The 18580-nt window shown below is 43.1% G+C and overlaps 1 protein-coding gene across 2 annotated transcripts in view; it reads right to left on the bottom strand.

Moving 5' to 3' along the window:
- The window catches only part of FKTN (fukutin), a 121633-nt gene that overhangs the window by 57468 nt on the left and 45585 nt on the right, over positions 1–18580 (bottom strand). For both annotated transcript variants that reach the window (XM_069239832.1, XM_069239841.1), the window contains exons 5-6: positions 14902–15179; positions 12344–12476 (exon numbers count right to left, since the gene is read on the bottom strand). In XM_069239832.1, coding sequence (XP_069095933.1) covers positions 12344–12476; positions 14902–15179 — 411 coding nt within the window. The remainder of the gene's footprint in view (positions 1–12343; positions 12477–14901; positions 15180–18580) is intronic.

Here is an 18580-nt window from a genome sequence, read left to right as displayed (position 1 = left end):
CTATTTGTGTTCCATAGAACTGGAGGCAGACTGGGTACTGAGGAGGTACAGGTCACAGAGTGTCTCACCACTGTGTTGAGATGCATCCAATCCCACTCCCTCACTGGCATTTCTTTGGAGGGGGGTGGGGCTGGAGAGGAGGGATAGGGTAGCAGGAAGTAGGGAGGATTTGAATCCCTCTAGTGGATAGATGGGGGTGTTTATTACCTTTCACATATATGGCACAGTATGTCGAGAATTGTTTCCCTGGCAGATTCAGAGCTTCTAAAAGCAGACAATGATGGAATGTGAGTGGTATGAACTCAACAGTTAAGCATCATAAGATCTGGAGAGAATTTCGAGGAGAGCTCCTCCACATCTTTTCCCTCCAATAAATACATCCGAAAGCAAGAGATGTGCACCTAATGCACATCTATGTTTATGCCATGCAATATCACACTGCGACTGAACGCAAGAAATGCAGGGTCATGATAGGCGTACATAAAGATTTTGAATTTGAGGAGGCTGAAGCAAATAGAGACAATGTTAACAATAGATTTATATACTTTGTGGGGAATCATAAGGGAATCAAATTCACAATTCTGAATACATATGCACCCAACCAAGGACAGGAACATTTCTCAAATCAAATGTTGGTAAAAATAAGAGAATGGGGACCAGATACCCTTATACGGCTTGGAGACTTCAACCTGGTACCTCAGGTTACCACTGACAGACATCCTCACAATTGTTAGGGGGCAATGTCTAATTAATTACATTAAGAAAATAAGGGACCTGGGCTTACTAGGTCTCTTGCTGGATTAACAGCCCTTAGAGTGTGAGTACAAATTCTCCTTCTAAGTCCACAGGTTGTACTCTTGAATTGATCTGTTGTAGGGAATGCAGGACATATTGAAGGTAACATAGTAACACACAGCATCATAGCAATCACAGATCATCCGATGCTGCTACGGGAAGGTTGTGATTATACCGTACCACGCACAGGAAATAAGGCTGGAAATTCGATAAATCACTGTTCACGGCAGGAAGTCCCAACAGTTCTTGAGAGACTCCATCTCTCCTTATATGAAGAATTTTTTTATTATTTAGGTCTCCCAAAATACGCTGTAAGATACCTGGAAGGAAGCGTTTAGGGGTAGCTGCATAACAGAAAGACCCTTTCAAAAATGAAACGGCACTCTCTACCGAGAATCCCTTGAACAGGAGAAAAAAAGCTCTGTGAGAAGGAGTTCAGGACCATGGAGCCCCCAAGGGACTTGCAGAAAATGGCATCTATCAAAGGACAAATTGGTCTTCCGGTATCAGAGAGATCTAAAAACATACTCCTGTGTCTTTAGCAACACGTTTGTGAGCCTACAAATAAAACTAGGTCTCTCCTGAGCAGATGCTTATGATTGTAGACAGTGAAGAGATGTATCCCCAGTCTGATAGATTCAAATGGAGCCCCAACCCCTCAGTAAAGTATTAGAGAGGTAAATACACCTGAACTTACTAATGTTATTAGGGCAAGACCAGAACTCCCCATTTCTCTAAAGGAGGTCACCGGGGTCATTCTCGATCTACACCTTATCAAAACACCTGCACCCAACAACCTGTCCAACTTTTTTTTGGTTAAACATTATGCATCTGTTTTAGCTTCTCGACTCCTGAGTTCATTTCTAACCTCTACTTGCAAGTGGTCTTGCCTTCCATGGAAGAAGCCAATATTTCTCTAATCTACAAACCAGGAGAACCTGATATTAAGTGTGATTGTCATTGACCAACAGCTCTCTTGAATTCAGGCACCAAAATATTTACGAAAACTTGAGGTAACGGATTGAGGCCTCATTTATCCTTTCTAGTGGACCCGAACAAGTAGGGCTTTATCCCTCAGCGACCAGCAGCTGATAACATTAGGCAAGTGCTACACCTTATTGATAAAGCTAACAGGAGAATTTCCATGCTGATTCTATAGCATGATGCTGAGAAAGTGTCTGACAGGGTCAGCTGAATGTTTCTTTCAAAAGTGCTATAGGCAATAGGTCTGGATTCTAACAGAACAACCTGACTGGTGCAAGATATAAACATCCCAAGGCATCAGTGCTAGTTAATGAGAGAGGTCAGGAGAAATGTAACTGGCAAGAGGAACGTGGCATGACTGTTCCCTCTGTCCATTGCAGTTTGCTTTGGCTGTCAAGCCGTTGGCAGCGATGATGAAACGCCAAGATATAATTTGGGGAAAAACAACATAAAATAAAGTATTTGCTGATGACTTCTTATTAACATTAACCGTCCTCTAACCTTCCATAACGTAACGTCATGGAGACCCTAAATCGATTTGCTTGAGCTTCGGGGTTTTACGTCAACTTGGCCAAATCAGAAATGTTGAGTGTGGGCCTTCCACCAGCATTCATTCAAGTATTATCTGGCAATATGCCCTTTCGTTGAACTTCAAATAAAATCCAACACCTGGAAATATATATCATATTGAATCATAGGTTACCGTACTGCAGACAATTACCCTAGGCTGGCCCATGGCATTAGGGAAAGAACTGCATGATGGCATCCCGATATATATCTTGGCTGCGAACAATAGTAGCTATAAAGTTAACTATATTACACAGCCTACTTTACGTCTTTCAAAAACTCCCAGTGAAGGTCAGAGAAAAAGAATTGCCTGCTCATCAGAAAACAACAGATACTTTAATTTGGGCTGGGAAGTGACCACATGTCTCTAGAAGTAGATTAAAAGCCCAAAGGAAATCACAGGAAAACTGCAAGGCTACATAGATTCAGATTTTATTTGAATGGTATCTCTATGAGACAGAGAACATCTGGGTTTATTTGGATGCAGCAGTGAAGTGTCTGGCCCCATGAGCATTCCCCTAATTGCCAAGGTCAGCACGACCAACAGTGTGTTAGCTTTTTCACATACTACACCCTGACTCGAAGTTATGGGACTGCCATAGAAGGGCTCAATGGGCCTGCTTTAGAGAACTCGGATAAGAGAGGATGACAAATGTTATGGGACCTGTTCCAGGGAAATGAAACCAAGTCATTCTAAAAGTACAAAGAGGGGTTTTATCTGAAAGAAAAATAATTCAGGCACAACTTTCAACTGAGAACAGGGCAGCACCTAGACTGCCCACAACATGCGAAAAGCTTTTTCTAACTTAAACTTTCACATGGGGCTTCTAATCTATATAACACTAAGTGAAACAAACCCAAACATTACCCAGCTTTATATGAAGCAGCCACATGTAAGCGCCACCCAAGCATGCTGAGGACAACTGTTTTCTAGTCTGTCCATGCACCCAAACGCAGAACCCAATGCTGATTGGTTTGGTCAGTGTGCAGATGTCTAGATGTATGACCTGCTTAGATGGAAAAAGTCCAGTTTACAGAACAGGGAGGTGGGGGTGTCTGTTAACAACCTGAGGTTAGATAGAATATCCACCTCGAAAGAGGATCACCGAAGTAACTTGTTTTTCTGATGTGTACTTCTAAAAGCCGATTCCTCACCTTTTGAATACATACCAAAGGAGTACCTCCTAGATGTAGGGTTTGTGAAATGGTTCATACCCAACATCCTGTAGGACAGAGCAGGCAAAGTGCCCCTTTCTATGGACCGGGGCAAGTGAGCTTTGCTCTGGTGGATTGTACTTGCAAGCCTTCTGGGGTCTCCTTCGTAGCCAGTGTGTTGCAGACTTTGATGAATAGCAAGGTCCAATGAGAGATGGTCCTTTTCTGCTTCGCTTTCTCTTCTTTGTTCCTGTAAATCCAACAAAGAACTCATCGTTCACATGATGTTTTCTAGTAAGATCGATGTTAAAGCTCAGAGCTCTCTTGGGATCTAACAAATGGAGTCCCTCCTTCGACAGGTGAGGGGATGCGAAGAATGCCCTGAAGACTGATCATTTCCCGGACATGAAAAGTAGTGACCACTTTTGGTAGAAAAGAAGCACAAGTCTATATCACCAGTTTCTACTGAAATAATGTGTACAGCAAAGTCATAGACAGATCTTGCAGCTTGCTCACATGCTGTGCCGATGTTATGGCAACAAGGAAGACACTGTTCAATGTGGAGAGCCGTAAAAGGACAACTCTGTAGTGATTGAAAGGAGTACACATGGAGAATGTGAGGACTAGATTCAAGTCCCACTGGATCATAATGAAAGGCTTAGGTGGGAAGATATGCTGCAAACCTTTCAAAAAGAGCATGACAACAGGTGATTTAAATAAAGTAGGATGGTCCAGCAACCGTATAAAGCCCAAAGAGTCGAAAAGTAACATTTAATATTGCTGGGTGAGGGAAAACAAAAAGCAATACATCAGACAGTTTGCCCTGAAGAGGGTCAATCTGACGAGTGCCACACCAACCACTAATATGTCTAAACAGCAGGTGCACACTGATTTGGAAGAGGGATGACTGGCTGCCAAGATGACATGTAAGACTTCAGAAGGCAGGTCGAAAGTAGTCAACTGTCTCTGCTCAATTGGAGTGGAGATAAACATCTGTCTGGTCTTGGATGCAGGACCCTGTTCTCCTGCTGCAACAAAAGCTCCTCCTGCAGTGGCAGCCTAATTGGAGGATAGATGCTCAAGTCCAGGAGATGTGGGAACCACATTTTTCTTTGCCCAATCCAGTGATACTGGGTTGACATGGGCCCAGTCATACCTCATCTTTAGAAGTCATGGCAGGAGAGGTGGCGGCAGAAAGGTATACATGAGTCCCCTTGCTCTAGGCGCAATGAGTCACTGACAGAGGGCCGCCTTGGAAACTGTAACACTCACAACTGTTGAAACCGAGTGTTCTCGGCTGTGGCAAAAAGATCAAGCCAGGATTCTTCTCACTCGCGGAAGAGACCCTGAGCCACTTTCAGTTGCAACTGCCATTCATGGTCATCTAGGCGTCAGCACTTAAATTAGTCCACCCTGGAATTAAAGGTCCAGTCAGATGTGTGCTACCAAGAACACACTGTGGCTGTCCAGCCACTTGTAGAGGCTTAGAGCTTTCAGGTACACAGTACATTAACCCACCCCACCCTGCTTGTTGCAGTACCACATGGTGGTGTTGTCTGTGCGCACCTATACCAGCCTACCCATGGTGGGCAGGGAGGCCTTCAGCGTCAAGCAGATGGCCTGTAACTCCAACAGTCTGATGTGGCACAAGCCCTAAACTAGGGGACCAGACACCATTGATCCCCTCCTCTAACAGGTGGCTTTCCCAACCCAGAAGTGATGCATCTGTGACCACTGTGAGGTCTGGGTTGGGTAGTTGGGGGTTGCCGCTGACCCAATAGCATCAACCACCACTACAAATCTGCTCCAAAGTCTGGATGCAATCCTGACTTTGGAGGATCCCCTTGAGGTTGAGCCCACCAGGGCTTCAGATTTCACTGCAGAGCCTGGACATACCAAGCGGCGTGCTTCACTAGCAAGATGCAGGAGGTCATCAATCCCAGCAGCCTCAGAGTCAGCCTCACTGAAATTCACGCAGTTGGTTGAAATATCAGGACCATAACCGAAATGTCCTGGACTCTCGGATCAGGAACGGGGATGGGGGCTGGAGGGGCAGGGAGGGAGGGAAGAGGGTTATTGAACTGAACTATGTCCAAGATAACGGAGATGAACAGGACCATCTATGAAGGAGTCAGGGGCTACTTTGGAACGTTGATAGTGAAACCCACCAATGTGAGGATCATCACAGCCTGGACATCCGTCATGACATGCTGGGACGAGCCAACTTTCCAAAGGCAGTCGTCAAGGAAGGAGCAAGACTGACCTCAGAAAATGGGCTGCAACCACTGCCATCACTTTCATGAGCACCTGAGGGGCACTGGTGAGGCCAAAGGGGAGCACAGAAACCTAAAAATGATTGTGTCCCACCATGAACCGCAGATACAAGCTGTGGGCCTGTTAGACAGGGATATGGAAATAATCAACTGCATGTCCTATGTTACCATCCAGTCTCCAGGGTTGAATGCAGAGAAGACATGCACCAGAGTGAGTATCTTGAATTTGGCTTTTCGCGGGAAGGCATTGAGAACGTGAAGATGCAACCACTGAATCATTCAAACTCTGAGCCTGCTTTCTCACCAAAACAGGGAATCTATCAAAGGGCATGCCCATTAGGGAGGATTGGACATCCCGGGGTAAACCTGTAGACATATACCAGGCATGGTGTCTATGCCAACTGCCGAGCCTAGACAGTCGCTAATATCTAGACCACAATAGATAAATTTAGCCACAAAGAGGCCGTCATTAATGGCCTCAGAAAGAGGACAGCAAAGGTATTCAGACAAGGCAGGTAGGATTTGAGCCAATGTGCCCCAAACTGCGTAGGAGTAGTGACCCAAAAGACACTAAGCATTGACAGAGTGCCAGGCAAAACTAGTCAAAGAGGCCATGTGCTTGCCAACATTTTCCATGCACTTTGATTTGCTGTCTGGTGGAGTGGCTGGGAAGGCATTTAGATTCAACTTATTGGTTGACACATGTACCACTAAGCTTTTGGTGTAGGGTCACACAGGGATGGACAATGGCGGCTAGAAATGTGGCAGCTCATTGGTGGCCAGAACATGGCTTCCCTGCACTCCTAATCAGGTGCTTGTTCGGGGCTCACTGAAGGGTATAAGAGGCTCAGTATGCATTGGACCAGTATGGAGAAGCTCTGTCAAGACATTTATTTTGATTTCCATGGTTAGGAGTTGAAAGTCAAGCACCTCAGATGCTTGCTGCACTACTACAGCGAAGGAAGCACTGTCTTCAATTGCAGGACTAGGTGGTGTAATCAAACCAGTGTCTGGAAAAGTGTCAGAAATCCAGACCATTGGAACCCTAATTCCTCATACCAGTAGTCAAAATTATTGTTATCTTTGTCCAAATCGGTTGCAAATAGATTATGGATGACTTGTGTCCTATCATAAGGCAAGTGCAAAGTTTCAGAGTGAGATGGGTTGCTGGAAAGCAGTGGCCAGTTGGGATCAGGGTGCATCCTCAGTCGCAGTCAAGACAAGTTTGGCTCGGCGTCCAAAAGCACGATGGACTGTGCTTCATCCTCCTGCATTGGTGGCAGTGCATGAGGAACCGCCACAGTGGGCGGCACTGGAACCAAAAATTGCACCAATTCAGGTTCAGAGGATTCTACTGGCATTAAGGGAGGACCCACCAGAGGAAGCCAGGTGGGGGTCCTTGCAGTTCCTTGGCCTGGAGGCATGCACAAAGGGAGCTGGTAAAGTAGGAAAGAGGCACAGCAATGGCTTCTCAGAATGTCTCAATTTGCGGTACGGCAACATTGCAGATGGACCCATGAATTCGGTTTGGATTGAAATGAGATTAGGAATGGGCTTCAATGATGTACAAGATCAGTAGTGAGTCCAAGAAGCACATCGACACCCTTGTGCCTTTTCTGGAGTTCGAGAGTGGCAGGACAGGGCCAAGACCTGCTTAGACCTTCCATGCTTCTTTGTGGACTTCTGATGACAGTGCTGAAGATCTGCCATGGGAAAGACTTTGAGCAGGAAAGGAACCTTCCTTTTGATTTTATTTTCCCTTTTGGAGAAACAAAGTTTCTCCTCCTGGTCTTGTTTGGCCTTCCAATTCATCCAGGCGCAGTCACAACAGGTCTTGGAGTCATGACAAGAGCCCAGGCATCAATGACACACCTTGTGGGGATCTGTCAGTGACATCTGCTTCCAACAAGGTTTCAATCCTGTTTATTTTGGAGGTGACATTTTCGTTTTCACACTGGTAGTTTGTAGACTTTAGTGAAAAAAGCAGTCTCATCAAAGATGAAGGAATAGCTCCGGATCAACATCTGGTGGTGTGGAAAGAAAGGAACATGTGTCAGTGTGCTTATATGCAGCTCGGCACAACCCTACCAGAGCAGAACAATGTCAGCACAGAGCCACAACATGGCAACTACCGATGTGCTGCTCAAGAATTTCCAGATTCACTCTAACACCTGGGAAATATTCAGAAAGTGAGGAATCTGTGGCTAGAAGTATCCATCGAAATGTAATAATGTTTGGTTAAGATTTTACTATAGGATAGGTGGATTTCAAGTATCTCCTTCCTTCAGAGGCCTTTGCCAATTTTAATATGATAAGGCATGGGGAAATTGAAAGATGAAAGAGTGCTTAAAATTCAATGAATTCTTTATATAGCCGTAAAATGGGCTAAGATACTTGATACACTGAGTAAGACTGCAGGCTACACACTCACCCTAAATCCTAAACATGCAGTACTGGGCATTGAAGAATCTGGAGTAAAAGGGGTAGGCCCAGGCGCCTACTGGTGGTAAAATGAGACATTGGAAGATGTTGGATAGCACCATACCCCCCAACAGTCATGGAGTGGAGAAGGGGAATGGACATGTGAACAGCAGCTGGTAAATCTGTTTACATAGCCTGTGGCTGCCCACGAAAATGCCATCCAACCTGGGATGTGTGGTGGGATTAAGCAAACTGAATATACAAATGTTTGCATGTGGTCTCTTGTTTTTACTTATGAACTGCTGAGTATACACGGTAATGATGTGTTGCCTTCTAAATGTGGGTAACTCTTCTAGATCACTTATGTAAAAACATTGAATAAAAATAATTTAAAAAAAAACAAAAAAACAGAAGCCACATAATAAAGGGTTGACAGGTTTCCATTTAGTCACTAAAACAGTAGTAGCCTCTTCATCATTATAGCTGGAAATGGCCCTTTCTGCAGGGTTTTGTTTTGGCTTTAGGACACTAGGAATTTTACCACTGCTAAAGTGCATGTGTTCTCGCCCCAAAACTAGGTATAATTGGCTTACACCTGTTTGGCTTATTTAATTTACCTGTAGGTCCCTTGTAAAGTGGTATATCATATACTCAGGACCTGTAAATTAAATGCTTCTAATGAGCCTGCAGCATAGACTGCGCCACCCACAGACGTAGCCTTTCAAACTTGTCTCAGGCCTACCACTGCAGTGCCTGCGTGCATAGCTTACTGCCACATTGACTTGGTAAGTCAAACTACTTGCCAAAGGCTAAACTTCCTTTTTGCTACACCTAAGTCACCCCTAAGGTATGCCAAAAACAGCCCTATGGGCAAGGTGCTGTGTATTTAAAAGGAAGGACATATATTTTATGTGTTATATGTCCTAGTAGTGACAAACAGCCTATTTAGTTTTTTACTACTGCGAGTGCTGCTCCTCTCAAAGGTTTGCATTGGATATTCCCTTATATATGCCTATGTGGTTATTTCTGATCTGGGAGAAGAGAGTAGTGTGGGCATGTTTGGTATGTATGGAATGTTAGTGAGAAATCGTGCTTACTTGTTTAGGTGGATTTTACATTACTAATTTAGAAATGCCACTTTTAGAAAGTGGGCATTTCTCTGTACTTATAACTCTTTGTGCTTTACATCTCCAGAGCATAGTGACAGCTACACTTTGTGCATGCTTTCCAGACAGCCATCACACAGTAGTCTTCCTGGGCTGCGAGAGAGGGAGGCTGGGCAGACTTACATTTGTATGGGCTGTGTCCTGCCCTCAGACAAAGGGCATGTTTACCCGCCTACTGATGTCTGGATTCAGAGTGGGTGAGGAGGGAAACTCCTGGAACTTGACAGACCTTGCTGGAAGCTTCTCCCACCTTCTAGAAGCAGGGCACCAAAGTATAAGTACAGGGGTTCCTGAACCCAGGGAGGAGAGCACTTTTGGACCTGGGACTGAATCTCTGCCAGAAAGACTGCGGCACTGAGGGACTCATTTGGACTCTTCTTCTGTTGTTGCCCTGCTGTCTGAATTATCGGGTGGCCTAAAGGACTCACTGGAGTGCTTTTCTGTTTATTGCCCGAGCGCAAGCTGCACCCCAATTCTGGTCTAGTTCGACACTGCATGGAACTTGTACTCAAACGCTCCTGACTCTACATGCTGCAACAAAGGACTGCTGTGTTGCCAGAAAAGATCACTACTTGGACTAGCATTGCTTTGTTGTGCTGACTTGCTTGCCTGCTTAGCTGTTAGCGACTATGCCACTTTGCGAAACCCAGTGTGCTGGTCTGCTGCCTGCCTGCGCCTCGTGCTCCCCAGTGTTATTAAAGGACTGTGCGCAGCCCCAAACTGGCCGTGGGACGAGGAGTCTGAACGCCGACAACCTTTCTCTTCAGCGCCTGTTGAGTGCTGGATTGGGCTCTGAAGAGAGCAGTTGGCTGCCCTGTGCTTCGCCACTAGGTACTGCTGCTTTGGGCTGAAGCATAAAAGGTCGGCAGGTGCCAGTCACCCCGCTTTCATCACTATTTCGTGGGTGCAGAAGAAAATGGGAATCTCGTGACCTGAGCCCCGTGACGAGGCCCATCTACAGGTGTCCTTTCAATTTGCCTCCACTCCCCATGCCATGGGAAGACACCACCGGCTGTTTCCTTTGGGTGGCAGATGGAGAGCTGAAGAGAGCGGGTCCTCCAGGAAGGTATGCAAAGATACCGTATGGCTCCTCTGGCTGGGCAGCCCCGTGTGGGAAAGAGCAGCGGTCCGGGAGGCCCAGGAGTTCTCCAGATGTGCTCCCTTTCCAAGCGGCATTTTGGAAGGCTGCAGGGGTCAGTATCTACCTTTGGTTATTCCACATCTGGGGGACCTAGCGAAGTCTCCACACCAACGGGGGGGGAGAGAAGAGAGAGAGAAGAGAAAGAGAGAAGAGAAAGAGAGAAGAGAAAGAGAGAAGAGAAAGAGAGAAGAGAAAGAGAGAAGAGAAAGAGAGAAGAGAAAAGAAGAGAGAGAAGAGAAAAGAAGAGAGAGAAGAGAAAAGAAGAGAGAGAAGAGAAAAGAAGAGAGAGAGAAGAGAAAAGAAGAGAAGAGAAGAGAAAAGAAGAGAAAAGAAGAGAAAAGAAGAGAAAAGAAGAGAAAAGAAGAGAAAAGAAGAGAAAAGAAGAGAAAAGAAGAGAAAAGAAGAGAAAAGAAGAGAAGAAGAGAGAAGTGTGTGTGTGTCTGTGTGTCTGTGTGTCTGTGTGTCTGTGTGTCTGTGTGTCTGTGTGTCTGTGTGTGTCTGTGTGTGTCTGTGTGTGTCTGTGTGTGTCTGTGTGTCTGTGTGTCTGTGTGTCTGTGTGTCTGTGTGTCTGTGTGTCTGTGTGTCTGTGTGTCTCCCCACTCTTTTGTGACATACCTCAGCTGGTGGGACAGGAGGGAACAGTTGACGGAGGTCCCATTTCTCCTGAGCCCCTCAGTTACCGCATTCAGTGCTGTAGACAGGCTGTTGGCCTGGTCACCTACATTTGGGGAACAGCTTACCACATATCATGTAATGCGAGTGAAAGTCTAGCAATATTTACATGGTAACTACAGTTGTTGGCGTTATTGAGCGATTCCTGTGCCTGATTTATTACAGCTCTGAGATGGATATACGTCGTGCTTTCTACTGACAGGATCACAAATACTGTTTTAGAGGCTGCATAAGGTGCCCAGAAAAGTTTTCTTTCATGATGTTTTGCACATAACAGTTTTTTTTTTTTACATATTGTGATATTTTTTACGATTGCCCAGTTGGCAATGCGATTACTGATTTATGAGCTTTTGGTCTAGGATGTATATGTGATATATTTTATGTTTTTATACAACATTGTGTGGCATCTCTTTTGTGGTGTATTTATTGTGTCACTGGTGTGCGTGTGTTGCACAAAAGCTTCACACATCGCCTCTAGAGATAAGCCTGACTGCTCTGTACCAAGATACGAGGGAATGAACACAGATTTTCTTTGGTGAGTAACTGACTTGCCCTGTCTAGAGTGGTGGGTTCAGCCTGGCTGAGGTGCATACCCTAGCCAACCAGAAACCCCATTTCTAACATTTATTTTAACTCAAGGTTAGACTCCATAAAAATACACCTTAAAACACAATATATATCAACATGTACAACTCAAAAACAACAGAGCATTAATAGAAACAATGTTGTCAACAAAGAGAGTAAAGTCAAGTGATCATGCTAATAATGAATCACATTAAAGATACAGAGCTATACTTTTCCTTTTTATTCACATACAATAAACAAATTTACTCGAACAACACACTATAAAAGGCAAGGTGTCAGTTCATAATAGTCTTAAGACAGGTATAAAGTTTCTAATATAATAGGAGTGACATATTGAGTGTAGGTATTCTTCGGAATATAATTAGTTACATCTCGTATGTAAGTATACAAAGAAAGGAGGGCAACCCTATCAGAAGAAAAGCTGAGATGATAATTAAAAACAAGATTAAAATATTAAACTAACAGTTTATTTAAAAATACTGTATAGATTAAATAACGTTCACTTCAGGGCACACAGAATCTCAGACATGTTGCTACTGTCAATACCAGATTTTAGCAAAAAATATACTGTGAGTACCACTGACCTGGAAGAAAGACTTGGCTTCTCTGTACCTACATTCAAGCAACCTGGATTCAGACATTTCTTCTAGAAATCTTGACACATATTTTGGAATTTTAACTTTCAACCCATCGACAGAAATAAGCATTAACTCTAGGCTAGGAGGATGAGAAGAAAACACTTTCAATCTGCAATAATATCCATTCAAATAACAATTGCAAAGAAAGCATAGTTTTCATAAATTGCATTATGTTATTATATTAACTAGACAAGGTTCATGGCAAGGACTAGATAGCATTCTTCACACTTTTGTGATTTTTGTTCCTCAAAGACTGGGAGAAAACATGAGCTTGTGCCAGCATAAAATTGGAAAGTCAATAAACTGGGGTTTACCCTTTTTGTATAAAATATATTTCACTTTTTTGAAAGAACATGCAGACTTGTACTGAAACATAAATCATTAAAAGTTCAATTAAATCTGAGATGGCATACCAACATTATCTGAGAGATGTATTGAAGGGAAAGATGCTGATTTGCGCAACCACTATTATCTCTCTGGATTAAATATTGTTTTGTGTTTCACACGTGAGAGCAAGTATGGCTGCAAAATGACTGCACCCTTCACTTCATAATGCCTACATAGTCTCATCCCCTTCTCTCACTAACGGCGTCTCCAACAGACTCCCTGCAACGGTGAACGTCACCCTTCAGAGAGTTCTAACATGATCTCAGAACTATACATTCAAACAGGTATGCTATAAAAGATAAGAACAATTGCTCGCGAGTTTACAAGCCCTAACTTTGAACCTGTTTGGTTTTGCACCGTTTTGTTTGATTCCTAATTCCTTAGTGCAAAAAGTCTAATGTTATCCAAGAGCTTGCCAATCAGTAGCACAAAGTTAAATACCTGCTACCCTCTATTCATTTTTGTGCGCTGTAAATTGACTAAGCCGTTCATCCATACAAGGCAGATCTATTTCTATTTAGTACCATTACATTGGGCTTTGCAAAACTGGGTATTTATTGGGTTACAAAGTGGCAAAACTGTGGCAGCAGGCCCTATACAAAAAGAATAGTTTATTAGTAAAGATAAACTCTGGAGATAAATCCTACAGCAGGGTTTTTCTAAAGACAGGTTAACGTGTTAACTGCAGAGGGAAATATTTTCTGTATGTAGTTACTACTTTCTAAAACGTTAGTGTCCAATAGGAAACTTAAAAAGCATCCTTACAATAATGAATATGGCAGTTTAGCATATTTCGTAATACCAAGTAATTACATTCAAACAATACCACTGTTAATACTAATTAGAAAAATACTATATTTACAGTTCATTCATAGAGCAGATTATAATGATCATATTTCAATCAAAATCAAAACATCATCAGAGTAATGAACATTCAAAATAATAGATGGCTGTTGCTGAGCCATCTCAACTTCAACATCATAGACCAGATTTTTAAATTCATTGTTAACTCTTGTATCTTTTCATAGAAGGATTATTATAACCACAGCCAACACATGTTTTGTGGCGTGAGAGCCACTTCTACTGGGCATAAACTCTTAACAATGCAGCTCATAAATAGCCTCAACCAAACACAATGATGTTTTGAAGTAGTAAAGTAGTTATATCGGTATGTCTCAATGTTGGATCTTGCTAATTACACCTGCAGATAGACTGCCAGATCCATGTAACCGATCCTACTCTAAAGATCCCGACTTCTGTTGGAGTCTTCTTAATTTGAATCCCTGTTTTCTCATGTCTATGTATGTATTTTGTTTATGGAGTTCCTCAATTCACATCGTAACAGGCGTGTTACGGTGTGAATTAGGAACCCCATCCATAGGATACATATTTAGATACGGAAAAACTGAGATTCTTATTAATACGACTCCAACAGAAGTGAGGATCCTTAGAGTGGGATTGGTTACATGGATGTGGCAGTCTATCTGCAGGTGTAATTAACAAGATCCAACATTCTGACATAACAATATAACTACCAATATAACTGCTCTACAACATCAAAGCATCATGGACTGTAAATAATAACTTTTTTCTGATTAATAAAAATTGTATTTTTGAAAGAAATTACTTGGTATTAAAAAAATATGCTAATCTCTCATATTCCTTATTGTGAGAACACTTTTTGGGCTCCCCATTGGACACTAACTTTTTAAAAATTAGGAATGTATTTATTGGTTGGGTTATCAGCTGGTCAGAGCTTACGCAGGGCCTGATATATCTTTAACCTGAGATATCTGAATTAATTATTACTGCTATTTACAGCCACCAGCATAAATCACAAAAGCAAAAGTCTGCTGCAACGCAAGCAAATAAGCAATCTTTGCATACTTTGCTCAGATACTCAAAACTGGATATTTCTTTGTAGTGAAGAAGCTTGGATGCTGTGCTTCCACTCTTGATTTTAACGGGGAAGGCTGGTGTGAAGAGAGTGCTTAAGAAAACTGAATCCATAAATAAGAATGTAGGCATACACACAGAAAATATCAAACCGTTAATATTCCAATGCAAGACCTGATTACTAACACACGTCGTCACATATCTTTGTATTGAAAGCTCACTTGTCAAAGGCGCCAGGGTTTCTCCCATAGTGTAGCTTGCGAAAATGCACAAATTTTCTGTCCACGTGTTTCCTGAGCCGCAATGGGCCGTGCCAGAGGTAGTTACCACTCCTCTCATAGAAGACAACCAGGTGTATTGTGTGAGCTGCCAGCTTGAAGATGTAGTGCAGGGGGATTTCAGTCCCAGAGAGTTCGACCATTCCTTCCAGGCGTGGATCTTTCCCCTGGATCTCCAGCCACTGGAACCCCATTTTCTCAGCAGCCTGGAACAGGCTAAGCTAAGTAAAAAGAAATGTTGAGAATTACTTTACTAACAAATTAGAAACACATCTTAAAGCAAGACATGACAAGTTACTAGGACAGATAGTATGACTTGTAGAATGCTGGAGATTACAAGTGTGTGTTACACTGGTTTTACTGTTATGATACCAGAGGAAAATTATAACAACAAAACCACCCTGCAACCACAAGGAAATTTGCAAAAAATGGGTGCATAACAGGTTCAAAGCCATGAACAGTAAATGATTAACATACATGTATAAAGTTTATGGAGGAGTGTTGGAGCAGGAGGGTAGAAAGGAAGGACCAAAATACTGACACACAAAAAGACAATCAGATAAATGTGCCTGTCATTGTACTCCAACACAAACTCATTTGAAGATTTCTACCAGTCATCCTAGTATGACAATGCTCCATGCCTCCGTCAAATGATAATACAGACTTAAACTACAGTTCGCAAACAAAACATGAATCCCTGGAAGCAAAACACTGCTTCGAATTTAAGCAGCCGTCCACCACATGTTACTACATGGTTCATGTTTTTGCAACAAGAGAGGAGAAATATGACCATGTTTCTAGTCAGGTAATGCTATTATAATATTTTATAATACAAGTATCAGATTATTATATTTAAATCTTGCTAATTCAACATAGCTTTCTGCTCTCTGGATTTAATGGATAGAATTTTTCTCAGCTCTAGCAGAGAGGATATGATTTGTGACGATTCCGAAATGGTGCAGATTCAACAGTGTCTGTGCCTTGACACGGTTAAGATAAAATCATTTATATAGCGCTCATTTGCAAAGGCAAAATCAATAACTTCAATCAGATTGAGGACTTGCTCATTTTTCGAATGATGTCCCCTCACCTCTGCAAGACTGACTGTCAGACAAATACCAACCTAGTTCTTTAAGTAAAATGGAACAAAATGGGAATGGTTTGAGTCCCAACAGACTTCCAACCACCTTGCTCCTGCACCTGGACTCTGTCATCTGTGAGTCTACCCTGCCAATTGGTGCCACCCAAATCCTGGATCCTTGGAAGCAGGCCTAAGGTGCTCTGCCACCTTGTGGATCCAGCAGAACGGACATCTCCTTTTCTGCAAGGCGCAAACCCGAGCACAATCATTGCATTGCCTCTGTTGTGTGGATAGGACCTGTTGCAAAAACCTACATCACTGACGCAGCCTTCATTGGCTTTGGAACCGTCACTGCGTGACACATCCTTAGTGCAGGCCCTCGCATCTCTCGATGACAGCCTCAATGACAATGCTGGACTCCACATTGCAGCCCTTCAGAACCAATGCATCGCCCCGACTGCGCAACTCATCCCTGACTCTGGACTTCGCATTGCAAGCCCTCGATGAGGATCCTCGACGCAACAGGACCTCACATTGCAGAATTGCCACATGTCAAAGCAGACGCATCACTTCAGCTGTGTGACGCATCTTTGACACGGATCCACGCAATGCTACACAAACCAGGATTTAAGGTACTCTGTTTGACAGGCCTAACTGGGTCCCTGAAGCCGGCCCACACTCCGTGACAGTCAGCCTGAACTTGTGGATTTGTTCCAGTCCAGTGCGACAAGATATCCACAGTTGGGGCTTTACGCCTTTTAGCACTATTTTATGTAAAATCTTTAAAATTCAATATCTCTGGTTCAATCTACTAAATTGATTTTTTTTTTTTTTGCTTTGCTCGTTTTATTTATTAAATTCAGCTCTATTTTCCTAACCTGTGAGGAATCCTTTTTGTGTGGTGTTTTCACTATTTTGCTGTGTGAAGTGTTACACAATACTTTTCAGACTGCCTTTGCCAAGCTACCAGAGGACTGAGCACAGGTTAATTTAGGGTTTTGCCTGTGCCTTACTCTGACAAGGTTTGTGGTTGCTGCTTGACCAGAGCTCACACCCCAGTCGACCAACAATCCAATGTCTAATACATCTGTTTAGTAAAATCCTTTAAATCTATTTTGTGAAAATATTTGTCAATGGGTTAGATCAAATCTCCGACAGGATGGAGTTCCATGCTCTCAGGGCAGATTCTGAGATGGTGCAGATTTAGATTTTTTTTCGTGATTCTAGGCGATTCCAGCAAGAGGGAGTTGGTACTTCGTAGGGAGTGGAAGCCCCCAGAGACTGAGCTTCTTTGTAAGGTACCTAGGTGAATCATAGTGCATGGCCAACGTGCATCAAGGTGCAGGGCTTTAAGTGTCATACACGCTATCTTCAGCCGACTGAGCCAGCTGAGGGACCTTAAAGAGAGAGTGAGGTAGACAAAACACTGTTTCTGTTCTTAGGATTGCCTTGAATAGTGCTGTTCTTGATTTCAGTAAACCTGTTAAGGTCACACTCCAGTCTGGATACATCTAAGGACTGGACTGCAATCTTGAAGTCTGGTGATGAGATGGAGGGTTTCACCTTCTTCAAGAGGTTACGCTGGGAAAAGGCACTGCGTGTGGATGCGTTGACAAGTGCTTGCATGTTAACATTTTTATCCAAGGTTATCCCAAGGGATTTGATTGATTCTAGAATGACAGGTAGGTTTGCAATTAAGGACGTCTAGTTGTTTAATCCATTCTTGTATCAGGAGGAACCTATGAGGTCGGGAGAGTGGGAATTCAGTTTTCATGGCATTTAAATTGAGGTGTTTGTGACTGCTAGGTTTGGGTTTTCACTAGAGATTCTGGTGATACCTTCCATGGAGGAAATCTTCAAGTACAGCAGTGTCTTCTGCATACATGTTGTCGCAAGGTTCACTTGTTCGACGATCTCCATCTGCGGTTTTATATATAGGTTGAGTAGTGAGAAAGAGATGGTGGATCCTTGAGGGACTCCCCTTCTGACTGAGGACACTTAAGATAGTGATCCTCCCAGCTTGATTCGTTGTTGGAGTTTTTATAGAGAAGAGGTGAACCATATGAGTACGTTTCCAGAAAGGCACATTCTGCTTTGAAGTAACTCTAAGAGGGAGTTGTGACTGATACTATCGAACAGCGAAGACAAGGCAGGTAGGATGAGGAGGCAGAAGTTGTTCCAGTCATGGATATGAAGAGCATCACCCATGATGTGTAGGATGGCTAATTAAGTACTCTCTCCTGTTCGGAAACTAGATTGGAACTTAACCAGTAGGTTAAACTGTTCAGTGTGTTGACATAATTGGTTGCGTACACGTTTCCAACATTTTCGGGAGGAAGGGGGTGATCAACACCAGATGGAACTTATTCATATCTATTGTAATGGCTCCTGTATTTTTCAGGAGCAGTGCCACTTGCCTCATCTTCTAATAGTCTGGGATAGTTTCTTGGGTTAACTACTGCAATTTCCAGCCAGGGTGGTGAGACCAGCTGTCTGATATCCTTTAGGATTGTTGAGGGGATTGAATCATTGAAACACAAG

This window comes from Pleurodeles waltl, chromosome 1_2 (genome assembly GCF_031143425.1).
Source record: "Pleurodeles waltl isolate 20211129_DDA chromosome 1_2, aPleWal1.hap1.20221129, whole genome shotgun sequence".
Taxonomy (NCBI): domain Eukaryota; kingdom Metazoa; phylum Chordata; class Amphibia; order Caudata; family Salamandridae; genus Pleurodeles; species Pleurodeles waltl.
Note: the sequence above shows the minus strand (reverse complement) of the source record. Positions and strands in the feature narration are given on the sequence as shown.